The 20,926-nt window shown below is 47.3% G+C and overlaps 2 protein-coding genes across 6 annotated transcripts in view; one reads left to right on the forward strand and one right to left on the reverse strand.

Moving 5' to 3' along the window:
- The window catches only part of LOC146799567 (uncharacterized), a 338,081-nt gene extending 325,560 nt beyond the window's left edge, over positions 1–12,521 (reverse strand). For 2 of the 4 annotated variants that reach the window (XR_014968942.1, XR_014968943.1), the window contains exon 1: positions 12,445–12,521. Coding sequence is in view for 1 of the 4 variants with exons in the window: in XM_085627154.1 (XP_085483280.1) it covers positions 12,445–12,459 (15 nt within the window). In the remaining 3 variants the exon portion in view is untranslated. The remainder of the gene's footprint in view (positions 1–12,444) is intronic. The other 2 variants (XR_014968944.1, XM_085627154.1) reach the window with 2 other exon arrangements.
- Positions 1–20,926, forward strand: part of TMEM229B (transmembrane protein 229B) — a 367,657-nt gene that overhangs the window by 250,117 nt on the left and 96,614 nt on the right. The gene's annotated exons all lie outside the window — the stretch shown is intronic.

The following is a 20,926-nucleotide window of genomic DNA, read 5'->3' on the forward strand; positions in this document are numbered from 1 at the left end:
CTCGGTGAGGTTCCTTTGGGAAAGGTTGACTACTAAGTCTTCTTTTTGTTGTTGGTGTAGCTCCGGGTTTCCATGGTTTTCGGAGTATCCTCCCACTGGATTCTCGTTCCTTGTGGGGTTGACTGATTGTTTTTTCTTCTTTGCCCGCGCCCTCTGCCCCAACCTCTGCCTAAAAAAGGCTGGTTGTACACCGGGGGGTAGAATTGGGGTGGGCCTTGTGGTGGTATAGGATATTGTGGGGGACCATGGGGGTGTATGGGGTATTGCCAGAATGCAGGATTCTGAAATGGACCCATCTGAAAGTTTTGGTAAGTTTGGCGATTACCTTTGCGGAATGTGTTGTAGTTCGCTGATTCGGAACTAGAGTTGCTGTTACTTGAAGACCCTCTCCTTGAGGAGTTGGAGCCTGAATCTCCTGAATTGTTTGAGCTAGGTGGTATAAAGTCTTCTTTCAGGTAAGGATAGACTTTTTCTTTATCGAAATTGCTCACATCTTTCTGTAGTTTCTTAACTTTTTGTTTCATCAAGTACTCGCGATGTTCAGCCATTTCGTTATTAATTTCTGAAAGTTTCGTCTTATAAAGGGTGGATACAGTGGCGCTTTTTAATGCGCTTTCTGCCAATTGGATTCTCGCCAAAAGTGCCTCTGCTAGTCTTTTAGCAGTACTGATAATCAAGATGAGGAGGTCTCTGGTACATTTCCAGGAGACCTGGGACCAGTCAACTTTGAAAGGGCCATCCTCTAGAAAGATATGAGGGAAGATTTTGACTATTAGCCCATTTGGGGCAATATTAGCCCTCAGATATTCAGTCATGAGGGCTCCGTGGAGAGTGATCTTGACCCATTCTCTTTTCATTGAGGATAGGGATTGCCAGTCTTCCGACTGGCTCCCTGTGGCTGATCCTCCATCGGCTCCCAGGATAGAGGGGGCGCTCAGGATCTCGTCAGCAAAGGCTTCACCAAAACTTAGTCCTTGGCCCTCCATTATTGTAGATTATAGTAGTAGGTATATGCCCTTTGTGGATATAATAGTATGGAGTGGTCTAAAACGATGGCTCATGTGTAACAGCAACCAGTTGTTGCAGTTTAAATATGGAGAACACGAAAGAACATTAAAAAGGGGGATATACACAGGTTAACCCACCAGAAAAGGCCCCACGGATATGGATCCGTACATGAAATTCAACGAGAAAAAGGGGGGGCGGAAAAGGGCTTTTGGAAAGAAGGTCCAGCTAGGTGAGCCCTGCAATATACAACCAAAAGAAGTACCAAAGCTGTTCCTTTGAGCTAATGAGACGGACCAAAAAGTGTACAGATAACCGATGTGAATAACACTAAGTCGGATATGGGAGCCCTCATACAACCGTCTGGGTGTCGTGACTCACGCACTCATCGGGATGTAAAGCGTCATCATCGGGCTGCTCCTACGTCGAGTCGGCTGGTGCAATACCCGACGGGCTCTTTTAAGGAGCGCTCTTGTGGAGATCTTTTTATCCGGACAGCCGTTAGGTGAGGTGGGAGTAGAGGGCTCTATTGTAATGTAGATGAAAAATGTATAGTGTGGAAATATTAAAATAGGTAAGGGAGTGCCATCTCAATCAGTTTATTATGAAGCCTCCTTACCTAATTAAAATTGTGTGAGGTGGAGTGTAGATGCCTAGAATTATGTGCTAGGTTGTCAACACTGCCTCATCTGGGGTCAACATGTTTCTCGCTCTGTCTGAGAATTACTCTGGCGATTCATCAGGACCTATTATATTCTATCTACATGTAAGCTGTACAACAAATTTATAATCAGCATTCTTATAGATTTTACCTGCAGCTCGGTCTACCTGTAGGAAAAGGAAGGGAGACCAAGGTGATTAAAGAATGCATAAGCACAGTGTATTGTGGTTATAAGGTGCGTCTCGTGAGCTAAATATGTGCAACTGTAGTGACGGTGCACACTAAGCGTAGTGATAAAAAACACACACAAGCCATGTGATGTGAACACTCCATAATGTGTCGTTTGGTTCCAAACAATCTTATAAAACACATAACAAGAACGTGCTGTGTGCACTTACCCTATCAGATTCATAGGTTAGCGCACTGCAGTTCCTGGTAGGTAACGCAAGGGGTTCCTTGCGTTCTGTAATAGTATATTAGAAGGGCGCTGACAGAATGGCATAGTCAACAATAAAACTCCAGGGTAGTATAGACCCCTTCTCTTATTTTAGCACATATAGTAAAAACATATCTGCAACTCCCCACATCTGACCATCGAAATAGAGCACAAAAGCAAAGGTTAGATTAACTGTGGAACCTTATCGTGGCGAAATATGGAACCCTTTCTCTAGTACTAGGTCAAATCAGAGATAGTGTTTACTAAAAACTACTCGCCAGAAGTGTCATTAGAACTAAGCCTGTCGATGTGGTTCATATATCGGGTAACAATTGGTCAAGGCAAAGTAAAAGAACGATAATAAATAGCATGAGTGTACTTACTGACGCGCCGAGTCCGCGTCTCCGGATGACCTACCCCGCTCTACCAGGACTGGGAGGTGGAGTGTCGCGTTTCGCGGGGATTCAAATAGGAAGTGCTCCTGTGTCGGGCGGAAGGGATGGTCGAGACCGTTTAGCGATAACTGGTTATGCGCTAACGGCTCATGATGGTCGCCATCTTGGATGAGTATTTTATTATAGATAGTGATAGCGCAATTCAACACGAATCAGTGATTGACCAGTATTGATAATTCGGTCAATATTCCTGTCTTTGTCTTACTGGGGACAATTCATGCCTCAAGGGGTTGACACTGCAGTTCAACAGCCCGTTTGTTTAGTTAATTCTAATATTAAAAAAATTATTATTAAAATTGAAAATTGAAATTCAGGGGAGAGAAGAGTGCGTTGACCCTTAGCCCTAGTCAGTAGTTCTCGATGAGAGGGTAATGTATGTAGAAGAGAAGGGCACCTAGGCGTGGCATTAGGAGTGGATCTAACGCGGTCGCGTGGAGGGGTCATATAGCGCTAATGATCATTGTAGCAGTATGGGTGTGACTCAGGGTGGTTTTTGGGATGACCATGGAATCGCTTCGTTGAGGCCGGTGGTGTGGGACCCCAATCTGTACACCCACCTTTGTTCTTTCACAAATAGCGCATCTTTGGTAATGTTAGGAAAAGATTCCAGAATAAGCCATGTAAATGAGTCTGGTGTGTGTCCCATTTCTTGGAAATGCATACACATTCTCGTGTTGGTTCTTTTGCAGCGAAAGTTGCTGCGGTGTTCCGTAATGCGTGTTTTTATTGGGCGAGTTGTCATGCCAATATATTGCAGTCTGCAGGGGCATACAATAAGATACACGCAGTTCGCTGTATTACAGTTGGTATGGCGACGTAATTCCCACTTAAAGCTATTGCTGAATTGGACTGACTTGTGTGTTGTAGTAAGGGGGCACACAGAACAAGAGCCACAAGGGTGATGCCCACTGACAGGTGGTAGGTTCCATAGTAGTCTTTGGTTGGAATTCCCCTGTATACGTGGGCGGGTGTGAATCAGGGTGTCCCTCAAGTTTTTTGTGCGTTTAAACGAGAACCTGGGAGCCTCAATGTTCATTGTGCCCGTATTAAGGATATTCCAGTGTTTTTTGATGCATTTAGTGATCTCATTGGAAGCGGGAGTGAATGAGATAACACAGGTAAGGACATCGGTAAGGTTTTGTGTTTTAGGTACCAGCAGTGCTTCCCGATGGTTATTGCGTGCTCTCTTATTGACTAAAGCAATATGTTTTTCTGGATATTCACGTGCTCTCAGGTGGTTAGCCAATTTTTTTGCCTCCGACCTATAGTCAGGCAGATTACTGCAATTATGTCTCACCCTCAAGAATTGTCCGACAGGTAAGTTGTCTTTCAAACTCCGTGGGTGGTGGCTGGAGTAGAGTAACAGGCTGTTCCGATCTGTCGGTTTTTTGTATAGAGATGTGGTAAGAGTACCCCTGTTTAGACCAATATTCAGATCTAGGAAAGGGATGTTCTTTTCAGAGATCGTGTGTGTGAACTTAAGATGTGGATCAAGAGTGTTGATCCAGCCGCAGAATTCAATACAGGCTGACATCTCTCCTTTCTATAGTATCAGGATGTCGTCAATAGGGCAGGCCTCCCTTACAAATCTATCTGCTTAAAGGGCTTCTAGGCTACACTCTCTGTCTTCTCCACCGCTTTAAGTAGGGATGGGCTTGATATTCTATTCAGTGCTTATGACTATACATGGAAACCCTCTACGAGAGTAGGAATAGTTTCTTATCTGTAACTCCAGTTCTCTCGTGGGGGAATTTCCATGATACGTCATAAGCAGCCCTCCCTCCTCCCCGGTGAAATAGACAGAGATACTCATGAGTCTTATACATATCATCATTCATCACCTCAAAAATAACTGAGTTAACTGCCGCTAGGCAAGCATGATAGTATACTGGAGGTCCCTAGGGCCTTAAAGGCACCATGTCTATTTTCAGCTTTTATAACGGCAGCCTATGTGGCTATGCTGTTCTATCCTCCTTCATTTCTATAAAAAGGGTCTGTGAAAGATATTTGTATTGTTTTACAAAAGCATTATACAATTGTATGCATAGGCAGTTCTCCTGACACCTTTTTTATCAATACAAAATGAAGAATTTGTCCATTGTAGCCTCCTCCTACAGGCAGCCTAATATTTTCTTTCATAAGTGACTCTGTAGGCCTTCCCGAAGAAAGGCCAACATCTACACTTAGGAAAATATATTAGATAAAGTGCTCCATGGTCCCCGCAGTAGGGCAGGACTATTCAGTGCTTATGACTTATCATGGAAATTCCCGTACGAGAGAACTGGAGTTACAGTTAAGAAACTATCTCTTATGTAGTCTAGCCGGACGAGAACAGGGAAATTTAGATCTACGCTCAGGACTGAGGGAATACGACATCTTATTTTGGTAAAGTGCCAGTTTGTATACTCATTTTAATACAATTGAGGTAGCAGACAGCATTTCTAGTATAGCAGTGGCAAAACACAAAGTGATGTGGCCTCTGTGCCGAATGTAATGAAGGTCCCTGAGACTCCTGCATCTCACAGATATTCATAGGTTTTAGGCTAAATGAGGCCATCTGGAGGGTGGGCCCCTCGAGGCCGACCCTAGAACTAAGCCTGGGCAAAGCACTACGCTACGCTCGCGTAGTTTGCGCTACTTCGCACTACGCAAATTGCACGTAGCACAGTGCAAACACGCGTAGCGTAGTGTTGCGTAGTGCAGCGATCATTTTTTGCTTGCTCGCGATCCTCAACGTCAAGTTGGCGACTGCGAGCAAGCAAAATGACATCCCGGCGAGACTTTTTCCTCCTTCGCGATCAGCAACATCAAGTTGGCGATCGCGAGCGTGGAAATTAAACCTCCCGGCGAGATTCTCAACGCGAGGAGGTCATGTTTCTCATTGCGAGTGGTCGCGTATGCTCGCGACCGCTCGCGATGAGAAACTACCAGTCCGCGTTGAGAAAGCTGCTGCTCGAGTAATAATCTACTCGAGCAGCAGAAAACTACAGCTCACACTGTGCAAGATGCCGTTTTCAATGATTGCACAGTGCCGGTTGCTTGTCCGCACTGTGCAATCATTGAAAACGACATCTTGCACAGTGCGAACAGGGTACTACGCAGTTCGCGAAGTGCTACGTGTAGCTCGCGTAGTGCGAAGTGCACTTTGCGTAGCTTCGCGTAGTGCTACTTCGCGAACTACGCCCAGGGTTACCTAGAACCCCTGGGACCGTTGGGAGTGCATGGGCCTGTGTTACACCCCTGGGAAATCATTTTCAAAAGAGTGTGGTCCCCAAAAAGGATATTTTAGGGAGATGATCGTAAGGCAAAGAGTGCTTTGGTTGCCTATGCTTGTCCCTGATTATAATGTATTTCGGTCTTGAAAATTTTAAAATGCTATGTAATGTATGTGTTTGTATTTAGTTCATTTGCAGAACAATTTAATCCAAATGGTGTATGTAATAGAAGTTTTTTTCAAAACATAAAAGTACAAAATGGCAGACAAAATGATTTCAATAACAACAAAAAATCTTAATAATAATAGAGGTTGGAAGTGTTCAGAAGAAAAAGTACAAAAAGTGGTTGCAGGCAAAGACGAGGCTAAATACAATTATTTTTATTAAACAAAATGAAAAGATCTGACCAAAGAGGGTCTTTTACACTTTTGCTTAGCCCTGTTTAAAGCTCAGTAGTAGGCAGAGTGACGGCCGTGAATGTCCTCTCTAAAAGGAGGAGCCCTGTGCTCACTGCCCTGAATGCACCAGGGTGTAATGAAAGCAAGAGTGTATTTTGAGATCTTGCAGAGCTGGCAGTGTGCTGTCGTGGCGTTACAGCCGAAGGACGTCTAGGACGCACAGGGTTAAGCCGCACTCTCTCTCATCCTGTCTAATGCTCCATTTCTCGAAAGGAAACGTCTGCGGGCTCTTTAAATATTTACCGCCGTCGGTACCGGCACTCTCTGCCCACCGTCAGCCGGCGTCTGCCTGACTTGGCATCTTCTGCCTTTTCGATGCTGCTTAATATTTCAGTGTTGCCGTATATAGACGGTCGGTATTGATCAGCGAGCAGGAGCTAGCCCCGTCTTATTGAGCGAGAGACGGCCATCTGTCATTTTCATGCCCGCCAAGGTTCACTGGCAGTTCAGAGACAATGAGGTGGTTTCAAGGTCCATTATCCCTCCTTTTATCCCTGTGCACTTTTACAACTGTGTCTTACAAGTACCAGTGTAAGCACTGTTTCATCAGTACTGAAACAATGTTACTAGTTATTTTAAGAGGGCGTTAACCGCTGTTAATTGTTAGTTCTGCATTTATGGACCTGTGGCAAGAAGGAAGGCGTGTAAGGACGGGAAGGGCAATGAACCACCCTTAATTCTTAAATCTTAATATCATGTTTGCCATGAGCACCCATCCCATAATCTCACTCAACAGCAGTCAAAGTGCCAAGTGTCCCAGCCTGGTCTATGTCCATCCTTTGTACTCTCGTTCAGCTTAAAATGCTGGTAAGTAGCACAAGTTAGTGCCAGCTTTATAAAACAAGCTTTGGAAATACAATTGGTCTAGCTTTTGCTTGAGTTAGAGCTATTGGCGTTGTAAATGACAATGACTTTTACCCATTATGTATGTGGTGTGTAGTTGTGCATGTCCTGCTCTGGCACCCCCTGACAGATTTGTTTCGAGGTAATTTGGTTGTGTGGCAGGAGCAGTGACAGACACGGCATTCTAATTTTTGCATGTAAATTATTGAACATGGCTTTTTATCCTGATGATGAAAGGCTGAGCGCAGTGTTTCCATTTTGAAGTAATGCCCATCCTGGAGCGCATTCAAGGCAGATGCCTCCATTAAATGCTTTTAACAACAAAGTCACTATTCATTTGTTCTGCAGATTAACGCCACCCACTCCCCCCGAAAAAGTCCCAGTCATAAACTGAAAGTTAGTTCGGTTGCTACATCCCCTAAATAAGAGGTGTCATTTTACAATGGTTTTCCACAGGCTAGAGTGTACATTCGAAGGAAATCTGACGATCAACGCTTTCAAATTGATTTTAAAAAAAGTTGTCACTGCTCTAAAGGCCTGCAGAGTTTGTAATGGCTGGCGCTTCTGAAAAACGGGTTGTGGGAAAGCGTCGCAAGCATACTGGCAGCTCTAGTAAAGCATACAAACGTGCCTGGCATGAGACGCAGATTGTTTGGAGCGCGTTAGTTCGTGCCACCCCGAATTGTAAAACTGGGTAGGCATTGCAGACAATAATGGGGATGGGGGGGAAGCATCGACAACGGTGGAGAGTTGGAGTGGAGGCAAGCAACATTAGGCTGGGAGGAAGGGTCAGGTGGCAAACAACGACAGCAAGCGGGCATGTGCAAGTAAATAGGAGGAAGCAACTACAAGGGGCAAAGCCAGAAGAAATAACAAGGATCAGCGAAGAAGAAGATTACAGGGAAGTTGGATTCACGGAAACGGTTCAGTGGCTTATATGCACCTTCATGAGGCCTGTTGGGCAGATACAGGCTTTCACTGTTAGGACTGTGATAACATAAATACCACTGGTTTTAAGTGTCAAAAGCATTCCTATTGTGTGCTATGTTAAGGACTGTGTTAAAGTTAGAAAAGACGAACGTTTGTTAAATACAGTGCTTTCTGGTAGCTTTCACGGGCATGGGAGAGTCAAGATTGGGGAAAGTATAATGGGTAAAATGGGAAAAGTGATGATTTCTTTAAAACAGATGCATGAAAAAGTTGGGGGATGCCAGATAAAATTGAAATGTTAAAGGGAGGTACAGGGTATTATAAGGATCAGGAAAGAATGAAAGAGAAACAAGAGAGAATATTGTTACCACTAAATAGATAAAACAAATACCATGATTTGGAGATATACAAAACATATTAGAATGCAGTCAGAGGTGGAGTAGATAATGAGGATGAAAGAGAAAAGGGAGGAACTAGCAGTAATATAAATGAAATTTATCAAAAACGGAACAAAAGAAGGAGCAAACTCAGATAGGGTTAATGGAGAGAAAATGACAAAGAATGCGTGAGAGGTTTAAAATCAATCTTTCAGTGCACACGTAGCCACCTCTTCTGCTCCTCCCATCTTTGATTAAAAACTAGCCCCACTGACTCTTGTTCTTGCTGTCAGTAGTAAGGCAACTATGAACCAATGGGGTGCTCCTTTTGCGCACTGGAGTCACCAGACACTGCAATCTTGGCAAACCACCAAATCCATGGATGAGACACGGGTACAATTACAAGGTGGGTGCTGTCCCAGCAGAAGGGTGAGCACTGTGCTTTTTAATTAGCAGCAGTTGCTTCTTGGTGAAAGCCTCTTGTCTTTTGGGCAAATTGGGTTAGTAGGATGCAGGGCAAAGGTGATCTGCTGCTCTAAAACTACTACCCCTGGCGACATGTCAGTGAATAATTCCTAAGCGCAGGTACTAGGGAAAGATATGTACCATTCCACAAGCCCTAGGACACCACGATCACTGAACAGGGTACTCACAACAGAGGAGCATGACCAGCACCAGCTGCAGCGCTACCAACTGCTCAAGCAAAATGGGTCAGCACTAAAGTAGACAGCACATCAGTTACCAAGGCCTGCACTCACTGGGACGTGAAGCTACCAAACCAACATACAGCTGCACATTCATGTGAAATACCATACCAACGAGAACAGACATGAGTAACAACACAAAAGAGGGATTGCATAAGAGGCTCTTCGAGAACTGGGTGAAATTATGGCGGCCATCATGAAATATGTGGAATTCTTTTCCATGCAGGCAATTCATTAACGCAAATCAGATTTCATGGGCAAAAATAAAGGAGATTTAAGACTTCACTGAAAGAACCAAATTGAAATGCTTAGTATGAGGGGACCGAAATGACAATTACAAGCATACAAAAAAACAACATAACAATTGCATGCCGAAAGCTGAAGCCAGAAAGTCGGCAACCGAAACTACAACAGGTGCCGACCATAAGTGTCAAGAAGAAAGGAAAGCAATGCATTGCCTGACTCTAATTTGTCCGCCATTGTGCTGCCGGGCAATGTGCATACAGTTCGTAATAAACAGCCTGTTCTAGCTGGTAAAACCAGCAAGCACTGCGTGTTTTCCTTTCTGTGGAGGTCACTTCAGGATGTTAATGTTTGTTTCGGTGACCGGATTGAGAAGCCGGCAGGGGCGGCTGGTGACATTTGGAAGTGGTGAGGCGTAAAATTATTGTCATACTGCACCGCAGCGAGTGAGCGTAGCGAACGAGCCGGAACAACCTATAGGGGGATTTTTTTTTTTTAAATTGGACAAATGGTGCATTTTCAAGCAAATTTGAGAAAGCAGGAAGGTTATTAAAGCAATTGTGAAAGTGCAGTCATTACATTAATAAAGAGATGTCACGAATTCCCCATATGGTAAAAAATACTAGTTCTACTATATGAGGGGGCCTAAAGAAAGCAGCAAATAGACCACCAGAGACTCAAGCAAGCAGCAGTCAGGGACACAGTGAATTCTGGAGATCTTTCACTATTTTTTAGGGGAGACAGACCTACAACTCTTTTGTACTTTATCACTAGACAACACAATATTCATGTTTCATGCAGTTGTATACTAAAACCGTGCCAGGATTATCGGCACAGCAAGCCAAAATGCATTTTGTCCTTGGCGCCTCCCTACCAGCAAAACAGTCACATTTACAGCTCCCAGATGCAACGCAGTACCCTTTTGCTATCTGTTAACACTGTAAGGCACCTGTCTTACCTCATCTTAAGGACGGTCTTTAAGTAAGGCAGGGCCTGCCCTTAAGCTGCAATGGTGGCATTCTGCTCTAACACAATCTAATATATTGCCTTACCTGCTCATTATATGACTTGAATGAATTTCAATGACTGTAAACAAATGTCAATTTCCAGATTACAACGTATAAAAGGGCATTCATTGCAAAAAGTATTTTTTTGCATGCGCTAAACGTGGCTGAAAATAATGCTTACTTGACAACTGCTTTTTATTCACTGCACAGTAAAAAAAATTCTAGGCCTTATAGCATAAGTAGTTTTGCCTTTCAAAAAACATTCTTATCCACTAATGTTATTTATCGCTATCGACTGATTTCAAATACTTTCTCCTCTCTGGTAAGTATGGGAGGCCCAATTCTGACAGCAGGGTCAGCTCTCTGCAGAGGTGACTAAAGATTGTACATTTGTAAATACAGTACCTCGAACAGCTTTTTCCATCTCAGGGTCAGGAGCGCCAGGGCTGAATCTTGTCACGCACACCATGCTGGAACTTGGTGATACTCTTTCAGAATGTGGCTTCCGAGTCTAAAATGTCTACAGTGCAGCAGACTCCAAGTTTTAAGCAAAGGCCAGGCCCGCGAAAACCCAGGAGAGCTTTCACTAGCTAGGTATTCAGCAGAGGAGCTCCGAAAGTCAAGCACCTTGAGGCACTCAATTCTAACTAAGCAAGCACTATACAAGAGTAATATGCTGCCCAAAATAAAAATCCCAAAACGCAAAATCCTGGGAACAGCTAAAACTCTAACGGAGTGAAAGATTCAGTAAAAGATGTGGAATAAAAACAGGAACTAAATCACTGCCATGGGTCACCTGAATACTTATTACATTTATTGTTCACAAATTGCAGTGTTTTTCACAGTCATGTTAAGGACATGAAAATAGTGCCCGGCAGGGACCCGTTTCAATGTCCGCTCTAAAATGATACCGGGTCTAAGACCCGGAGGGACCCGGCCCACTCAATGCCCAACAGTGTTACTCACCAGAAAACGTTAAATAGAATATGCTCAAACAAGGCACCGTGATGTGTTATCGATACAGCAGTGATGGTCGGTTGTGCGAACTTTGCCATACACCGTTATTTGCATTGAAATATGAAGCATACCATGTAGTTTTAGTACAATCAGCGGCACTAGAATTGTGCAATTTTGTGCCCACAGCGATTTTCGCATAATAATTATCTATTTGCCACAAGCACATACATATGTGTTTCTAGTTCAAATGGTTCAAAAGTTACAAACAATACAGAAACACGCGTTGCCGCTCCGGGTAAGGCGCTTTACCTGCGGCTCTGAAAGTGGCAGCATGTAAGAGAAGGAACGGTCGGCAAGTACTATGTGAGCTCAACCACACTGCCTTTAAGAGCAAGCACTTCCGTGATGGAAGTGCCTCCATAAAGGCAGCATGTGTCATCAGGGCCGAAATGTTCTGCGCAAGTTCGTAAAACACACAAATGTACATGAACTGAAAGGGTGTCCGGTTTGTTGCTGCGTGTATTTAAAGTATGCACTTTAAATAAGTGCACAGTTCTTTGCTGTCTTGCCTATTTAAAGCAGGCGCTTTAAATTACAGCAGCAGAAAGAAGACCCTTTGGGTTCATTTACATATGTGTTTTACGAACCAGCACAGACCCAGACAGAAGTGCGTCCTGGAGGCCTATGTCACGGTCGCCTCAAGGAGGTCGCCACAATTCGCCCCACCACCAGTGTGGTAAACACATGCCCCGTTGCCCGGGAGAGGTCGATCGTAGAAATACTCCGCATTCCTGCGACAGGTCTGTTCACATGTCCGGGTCTGCGTTTACTGCCCCTGGACCGAACACAGGGGCGTGGGATCATGGTCAACGAGATTAAAGAGGGGGGTCTGAAATATCCCAACAAGCAACAGAGAGTACCCCACAAACAGGCATAAAGGGAGGCCCTGATAATGGAGGCGGTGACACTGAGGACCACTTGTGCAGATAAAGGGGTATTAGCGCCCGGGGCATGATACGGTGACAGAGAGGAGTGATAGGTGGGCAGGAAGAATGGCACACAAAAAGACCTTACACTTATTTCAGCTGCTACTACTTCACACCTTCTGTATCGAACTAAAGGTTGCTAATCTGATAAAAGTAAACCAACCAACCTGCTGCGCGCTCATTTGAAACCACGGCTGCAGGCGGCGGCGCCTTTCTTTTTCCAGCAACTGTGTCCCGGAAATAGGAACTACCAAAGTTGCGTAGCCACTCCCCTAAGGTTGCTTCGGCCATACCCAATTAGGAAGCCTAATTCACGGAGGCGAAAGGAGTGCTGAAACTGTTACCACCCCCTGCACTGTGCGCCAGCCCTGCCCCTTCCCATTATCCTGAATGGCACTCCACTGACCGCGCCCTGGGCCAATTCCTTAGCGCCCAATTTGAAATATATGCGCTGCCGCTTTATGCAGCCACTCCCTCAAGGCTGATGTCACCAGCCTCCTTGCTTGCCTCGAGGGTGAGGAATAGTCCTCGCCCTGCTTTGCATATGTGCACAGGAAGACTCTTCGAGATCGAGACAATAATGTAATGATGCTAGGTGCTTAGGTTACCAATGGATATTCCCCAATAACTCTCAGGAGGCACTTATGATTATGTAGAAGCCTTTATTCTTCCTTTAACTCGTTTTCCCGAGAGAGCGCCGGGCAACACGCTCCGATCGCCATCTCTCCTCGCGCGCTATGCTCGCGCATGCGCAGTAGCGTCCGTGATGGCCGCTACGCACATCGCCGTCCTCACGTAGTGCGCGCGTCAACTAGACCGCGACACTACATATCTCCCCCTTTTCATACCACACAACACAATGTCCCAGACCAAGTGGTCAGTCCATTTCAAAGTCTCTAAACCTGGATGGTCTCCCCACTGCTCTCCCCCCCCGGGTGTGTCTTACCGGAGTGGAATGTCCTTCTCGGCTTCCCTCTGCGACCGGGCCTCCGTCGGTACCTTTCGGAGTGCCCTGGCCCTCTCTCTCTTTTACCTCACCATCTTCCCGGGTGGTTTCCCCCAGGGACCATCCACCTCGGGTGTCTCTCTCTCTCTCTTGCTCTCCGCTCATGTTCTCTCGGCGGCTTCCTTCGGACGAGTCTGTGTCTCTTATCGGCCCTTCCGTCGGGGTTTCCCCTTCTGTGTCCTCTCGGGGCCATTGTAAGATCTTATTGCATTTGGCCATGCGCTCATGAGACCACACGTTTCCGTCGCTGAGCAACGCTGCCCGGTCGTACACTTCTTCTACTCTGAGGGGTGGGGAGTACTTGCTTTCTCCCTTCCGCTTTAGGACTGCCAGCTTCACTCTGACCCACTCCCCCTTTTCCAACGCCGTCTCCTTTACCCTCTTGTGGCGATTGTAGTGTTCCGTATAGATGCGTTGTGCCTTCTCCAGGTTGTGTTGCACCACCGCCGGAGACCATTTGCTGGTGATGGTCTTCTCCTGCCACGCCACATTGTCTCTGGTGAAGGGTTGTCTTCCTCGTAAGATCTGGAAGGGACTGTACCCCGTACCGGTGGGGGTGATACGGTACGCCCATATCGTGCTTTGCACTTCTTTCTCCCAGTCTTTACCCCTCGTGATGGCCGCCTGTATGGAGCCCATCAGCACCCTGTTGAACCTCTCTACTTGTCCATTGCTGGTCGGGTGGTATATCGAGGTGTGTCTAAGTAGTATGCCATTTCTGTTCGCAAACGTGACCCACTTGTCGGAGATGAACTGGGGGCCATTGTCGCTGATAATGATCCTGGGTATGCCTTCCCCGAGGAACACCGCTTTGAGTAAGCGCAGTATCTCATCCGTGTCCATGATCTCGTTGATGTGCACTTCTGGCCATTTCGAGTACTTATCAACTAATACACAGAGGTATTTGGGGATCCCCTGGTCGTCCAGTATCGGCCCCAATATGTCCACAGCCACCTCTTCCCAGGGGTTGCTGGGGTTCGTGAACTTCCCTAAGGGTGGTCTCATTGGTTTCAGTGTCTTGTCCGCACCCAGGCACTGCACACAGTCTCTCACGTGCCTCTCTACATGCGTGTCCATCCCTGGCCACCAGTATGTTTGTTTTGTCCTGGCCTTTGTCTTCACGATTCCCAGGTGGCCTTCGTGTAGTATGGTTAGCAGGGTCGGTACGATGTTCTCCGGTGGTACCACCCTGTCACCTCTGTAGACGAACACCCCGTCGTTTCCCACCGACAGCTCTTCTCTGACCTCGTAGAACTGCCTGATTTTTGGTCTTTGTCTTCTCCTTTCTGGCCACCCTCGTACAATGTACGCCTTGATGTCGCCCATATCGTCATCCGCCTCATACGTGTTTTTCCATTCCTGCCTGCTGATGGCTTTTTCCGGGTCGTCAGTCAGGGCCACCATCTCGTCGTCGTCTTCCCTGTCATTGGAGGCACTGTCCATCGCAGATGCCCTGCTGAGGTAGTCCGCTATCTTGTTTCTGGAGCCCGGGATATACTCCACGTCGTACCTGTACTCCAGGAGTTTCAGTGTCATTTTCGCAATCCGAGGTGTGGCGCTGGCATGGCCGTCCGATGTCAATACCTTCACTAGAGGCTTGTGATCCGTCTTCACTTGAAATCTGGTGCCCCACAGGAACTGATGGTACTTCGCCATAGCCCACACCACTGCCAGCATCTCTTTCTCAATCATACTGAACTTTTGTTCCGATGCCGTCAGCGTCCTGGACGCGAAGCTGATCGTCTCCGTTCCACCTTCCGGTCTTTCCTGCATGAGCACCGCTCCAAGCCCTTTTTCACTCGCGTCTGCCATCAATATGGACCGTCCCTGGGGATCGTATCCTTGCAGCGGGATCGCTCCACCGATTTCCCGTTTCACTGTGTCGAACTCCTCCTGCGTCTCCTCGGTCCAGATAAACGCCGTCTTGTCCCTCGTGAGTTGCCTCATGTGGTGGGTTTTTGTGGCAAAGTGGTGGACGAACTTGCTATAGTACTCCGCCATCCATAGAAATGACCGTACTTCTTCCTTGGAGGTGGGCGGTGGTGCTTCGCAGATGGCCTTCACATTCCCTCTCTTCGGTGTTATTCCTTGCGCACCTATCTCGTGCCCCAGGTAGGTGACTGACGTCATCCCGAAGTGACATTTCTCCCACTCTGCCGTCAGGCCATTCTCCTCCAGGATCTTCAATACTGCCGACAGCTTCCTGTCATGGTCCTCCAGCTCTGTCCCCATCACTAGGATGTCATCCTGGAAGTATTGCACTCCCTCAATGTCCTTGAATAGGCGGGCTATTAGCTTCTGGAACACCGCCGCTGCCGAGGCAAGACCGAAGGGCATGCGGCAGAATTGGTAGCAGCCGAACGGCGTGATGAACGACGTCAGTTTTTTGCTTGTCGAATGTAGCACTACCTGGTGGTATGCCGATTGCAAGTCAATGGTGGAGAACCATTTTACGCCTTTCGTGCGGGCCAACATTTCCTCTATGCGTGGCAAGGGGAACTTTTCAACCACTATGCACTTGTTCAACTCTCTGAGGTCCACACAGAGGCGCACCTTGCCTGACGGTTTCATGGCCACCACCAGAGGCGCCAACCACTCCGCACTGTCGATGGGCTCGATGATTCCCCCTTCTTCCAGCCGGCGGAGTTCCTGTTGCACCGCCTCTCTCACCGCAATCGGGATGTTCCGTACTTTGTGCGCTACCGGCCGGGCGTTTTCTTTAAGGACGATTTTGTGGGAGAACTTCTCTAGTTTCCCAATCTTCCCGCCGAAAACCTTCGGGTGTCCGCTCCGCCATTTTTCTGCCGTCGACTCCTCTCCGTCCAGAGTCACCATCACCTGGGTGTCCCCTCCTGGGTTCAGCTGTACGCCTAACTCTCCTTGGTCCATCCAGCCCAGGACTGACGGTCCCTTCTCCGCGACGTACAGCTTGCAGAGGGCACTCCGCTCTTTGAACTGGAACTTCAGCTTCTTGAACCCTACCATCGGGATTGGGTCCCCTGTGTAGGTGACCGGTCGAATGTCGGGGGGTTCTAGTTGCGCGCCCCACGTGGGTCTGAACCTCTCATTCCATACCGATCTTTGAACAATCGTGTATGGAGATCCTGAATCCGCCACGATGGTGATGCTTATTCCTCCAATGATCATGTCGCACTGGGGGTTGCGCGTTCTTCTCCCCTCGATGCCCAGTACCTGGTCCTCTATACACAGGACTTCTTCGTCTTCTTCTCGGCCTTCCACTTCTTCCCCCTCGTCCTGTGCCACGAATTTCACCGCCTGCTGTCTCCCTTTCCTTCGGCATACTTTTTCGTAATGACCTACTAGGCTGCAGAACGCACACTTGGCTCTGAATGCGGGGCACCGTTTGTCGTGCGCTGCATGGCTCGAGCTTCCGCACCTGTAGCATCTCATCGCCTCGCTTTTTTCTTGTTTCCATGTCTGTCCGGGTCTTGTTTTCCCTTTGGTCGCTCCTCTGTAATCCCCCGTCGCTGGTTTTCCCCGTGCCTGATGGTCCGCGTCATCCACCTTGTTGACTGTGAGTCTGGGGGCCGGGTCTCTCTTTGCCGCTTCCGCGCAGCGTTTGGTTAGTTCCGCTCGTTTCACTATGGCGATCACCTCGTTCAGCGTCGCATCTCCATTCGCCCACAGTTTGTCCTGTACTGACTTGCTTGTCGTGTGCATAACGATCTGGTCCTTGATGAATTCATCCTGTAGCCCTCCGTACTTGCACGTCATCGCCAGTTTTCGCAGCGCCGCCACGTAGTCATCTATGTATTCCCCCGCTTCTTGCTTCCTCTGCTGGAAGTTATAGCGGTCGATAGAGGTGCACACTGCTGGCCGATAGTGGTTGTCCAAGTCTTCTATGGCGTGGGAGAACACGTCTGTGTCCCCTCCCTGCCTGACGTTCGGTGTGAGGTTTTGAAACACCCGTATTCCTTCTGGTCCCAGGTTGTGTAGGAGTATCCTCTTCCTCCTGGCACTGGAGAACGCCTCCTCGTTCTCATCTTCCAGCGCTTCCAGGTAGTTTTTGAAGTACTCCCTCCAGTCTTCCCACTTCATTATGGGTTCTCCCGGGCGTGGTAGGAACGGGATCGGCGTCGTCAGAGTCGACGACTGTGCACTCATTTTGGCATCCGCTAACTTCCTTGGGCTACCTGGTGCGTCTGTCCCCGCTCCCCTTCTTCGGGTACCTGGGACTGCGTTCGAGCTGGCTGCTCCGTCGTCCCCCGATTCCGCCAGGGTCTCCTCTGTCGCTCCGCTGTCCGCCTGCGATTTCCTTTACCTCGTGGCCGGCTCCTTTACTGCCCACGTGCCACTTCCTGGCGTCTATCTGCCACTGCCGCGCTCTCCCGGTGCGTAGGCGTCTGTCCTCGACCCCCTTGGCCTTCTTACCGCGTGGGGTGGCGTCCCTCCTGGTGGACACTCCTTTTCTGATGCAAGTTGGGGGCACCTTCCTCCTGTTGCACGCAGGGTTCTCACCAGCCCAGTCTCGTCGCCACTGTAATGATGCTAGGTGCTTAGGTTACCAATGGATATTTCCCAATAACTCTCAGGAGGCACTTATGATTATGTAGAAGCCTTTATTCTTCCTTTAACTCGTTTTCCCGAGAGAGCGCCGGGCAACACGCTCCGATCGCCGTCTCTCCTCGCGCGCTATGCTCGCGCATGCGCAGTAGCGTCCGTGATGGCCGCTACGCACATCGCCGTCCTCACGTAGTGCGCGTGTCAACTAGACCGCGACACTACAAATAACAAAAAAAGTTTTTACATAGTTTCACTGAAACTATGTAAAATCTTTTTTTTTTGTTTCGAAGCACCAAGCAGTGACCACTTCTTTTCCATGGTGTTCATTCTCTAATCTCTCCCTTTAGTTTTCCCCGATGCTGGTAGGTAGGGCAACGCCCCCTATGCCTCTTAATACCAGCCGCCACTGGAAGTCGGTTAGGGTTTTGTGTGAGGAGGACTGCTGCATCACGCTGAGCTGCAGTTCGAGACCAAAGCCCCGGGCAGAAGAGACAGTCCCACCAGCGTGAACAGGCGGCCAAAGCTGGTCAGGAGCAGACAGGAAGGAGAAGATGTGTACAATCAGCTCGCTGGACAACGACGTGGCACCCACCTCCCCGCACAGCGTGCCTATGAGCACGCTGCGACTGCCGCACAGCCCCTAAAGGACCGGAATGAGAAGCTGGTTTGGTTTCTGTGTGAGGAGGACAGCTGCTTACCATGCATCATGCTGAGCTGCAATTGAGGCCAAAACACTGGGTAGAAGAGACAATCCCACCAGCGTGAACAGGCGCCCAAAGCCAGTCGGGAGCACACAGGAAGGAGAAGATGTGCACAAACAGCTCGCTGGACAGCGACGTGGTGCCCACCTCCATGCACAGCCCGTCTGTAAGCACCCTACGACTACCGCACACCCACTAAAGTGCGGAAAGCAACATTTTTAAACAAGCATTTGCAATGCAATAGGTCTCACATTTTTCGAGAGTTTAAGCTATTGGCATTGTAAATGACCATGCCTTTTATCTAGCTGTTTTGATAATTAACATATACATAAAAGGCATTTTCGTTTACAATACCAATAGCTCAAACTCTTGTAAATGCAAGGCCTATTGCTTGGAAAGTGAAAGCATACATGGTGGAATGTTGCAGAATGTTGCTGAATGTTGCATGAAAGCATGTGGTGCCTGCAGTAGGAGAAACTCCATGAATAGGCTGTAATGGTTCCAAACCAGAGATCACATGGAAAAAGTGAACTCACTCGAATGGTTCCAAAACAAGACTCACATGGCCCAACTGAAAACACTGGACTGGTTCCAAATCACAGTCCACATTGATAATGTGAAATCACTAGAGTTCCAAACCACGGCTCGCTCGGAAAAGTGAAATCACTGTAATGGTTCCAAACCACAGATCACATGGGAAAAGTGAAATCACTCGAATTGTTCCAAAACAAGACTCACATGGACCAACTGAAAACACTGGACTGGTTCCAAATCACAGTCCACATTGATAATGTGAAATCCCTAGAGTTCCAAACCACGGATCGCTCGGAAAAGTGAAATCACTGTAATGGTTCCAAACCACAGATCACTTGGGAAAAGTGAAATCACTAGAATTGTTCCAAACCCCTGATCGCCTGGAAAAAGTCAAATTACTGTAATTGTTCCAAACCACGTATCTCCTGGGTAAAGTGAAATCATTGTGATGGTTCCAATCCACGGATCACCTGAGTAAAGAGAAATCTCTATAATGGTTCCAAACCATGGATCACCCTGAGAAAAGTGTTTAATGGTTCCAAAACAAGACTCACGTGGACGAACTGAGAACACTGGACTGGTTCCAAATCACAGTCCACATTGGTAAAGTGAAAACACTGGAAGGGTTCCAAAGCAAGGCTTACCTCGGTCAAGTGACAGCACTAGAGCGGTTCCAAAGCACAACTCCCCTGGGTTAAATAAAAACACTGCAACGATTCCAAAGCACAGTGTACCTGGGTAAAGTTAAAATACTACATTGGTTCTAAAGTGCTAAAGCACTGTTCACCTGAGTAAAGTGAAAACAGTGGAATGGTTGCAAAGCTAGGCTCAACTGGGGCAAGTGACAACACTGGAATGGCTCCAACTTCAATATAGCTAAATCACTGAAATACTTCAAAAGCAGTCTGCAAGTTAACAAATTCGAACTGTGTTCAAAACTGCAAGTGATTATGTCTGCATTAGGGCCAGATTACACAGTATTAGACCAGTGCAGTCCAGCTTTGCACTAACAAGTTCTCCCAAAATCAGGTTTCAAAATGCCATTTTTGCATCAGTCAACTATTTCAAAAATTGGTGCAAAATTGTACTGCATCACCTAACTTCAAGCCGTTCTTATAACCACGAATCCCCAGATCCCCGATTATGGCCGAGGGTTGATCTCTTCACTGTTCCTGGTCCTGCCACAATCTCTAATGCATAAAATATCCTGCTCAGGAGTCCATCAATTAAAGATTAGTTCTGGCTGCTGCATCCACTCCTATGTGTACAGCTTGTGCCCTCTCATTACTGTTTCACACTATTTCTTCCCATTCTTCTCTTACTTGCTCCAATCTTCCATTAGTATGCCCTTTCTTAACTACTTCTTTGCTTTCACTTTCTTCTGCCTTCTCCTCCTTTCCTTATTCCTGCCCTCACATCCCTGTATCCTCTTTTCCTTACGGCTCTCTCCTATCCTCTCTAGTTTTGATTCCCATGCCAATCATCCCACCTTTTCCATTTGCTTCAAATGTTCTTCACCTCAATGTAAATGCGAAGGAGGGAGCTATGTGTTGTTATATTGATTTGTATAGCGCATTAATCTCCCGAGGAGGTATCTAGGCGCTTGGGCAGGCGTGTAGGTTTACACAATGGATGGTTAAACTATTAATAGAACTCCCCCTGAGCCCACTCCAAAATGTTCCCGAAAGCATATTAGGTTAAAGAAATTGATGTGGTTAAGTCCTCGATTTGTCGACAGTAGTAGCAGGACAGTATGCTTCTTATGGGACTGCCACAGCTTGAACATGTGTGATCTTGGCATGGCTCCGCGAGTTAGGTGTGTGCTGCAGATATCTTGTGTGACCTGCATGACATGGTTGGAATTCTGGAAACGCAATTTCAGCC

The sequence above is a fragment of the Triturus cristatus genome, chromosome 9, assembly GCF_964204655.1.
Source record: "Triturus cristatus chromosome 9, aTriCri1.1, whole genome shotgun sequence".
Taxonomy (NCBI): Eukaryota; Metazoa; Chordata; class Amphibia; order Caudata; family Salamandridae; genus Triturus; species Triturus cristatus.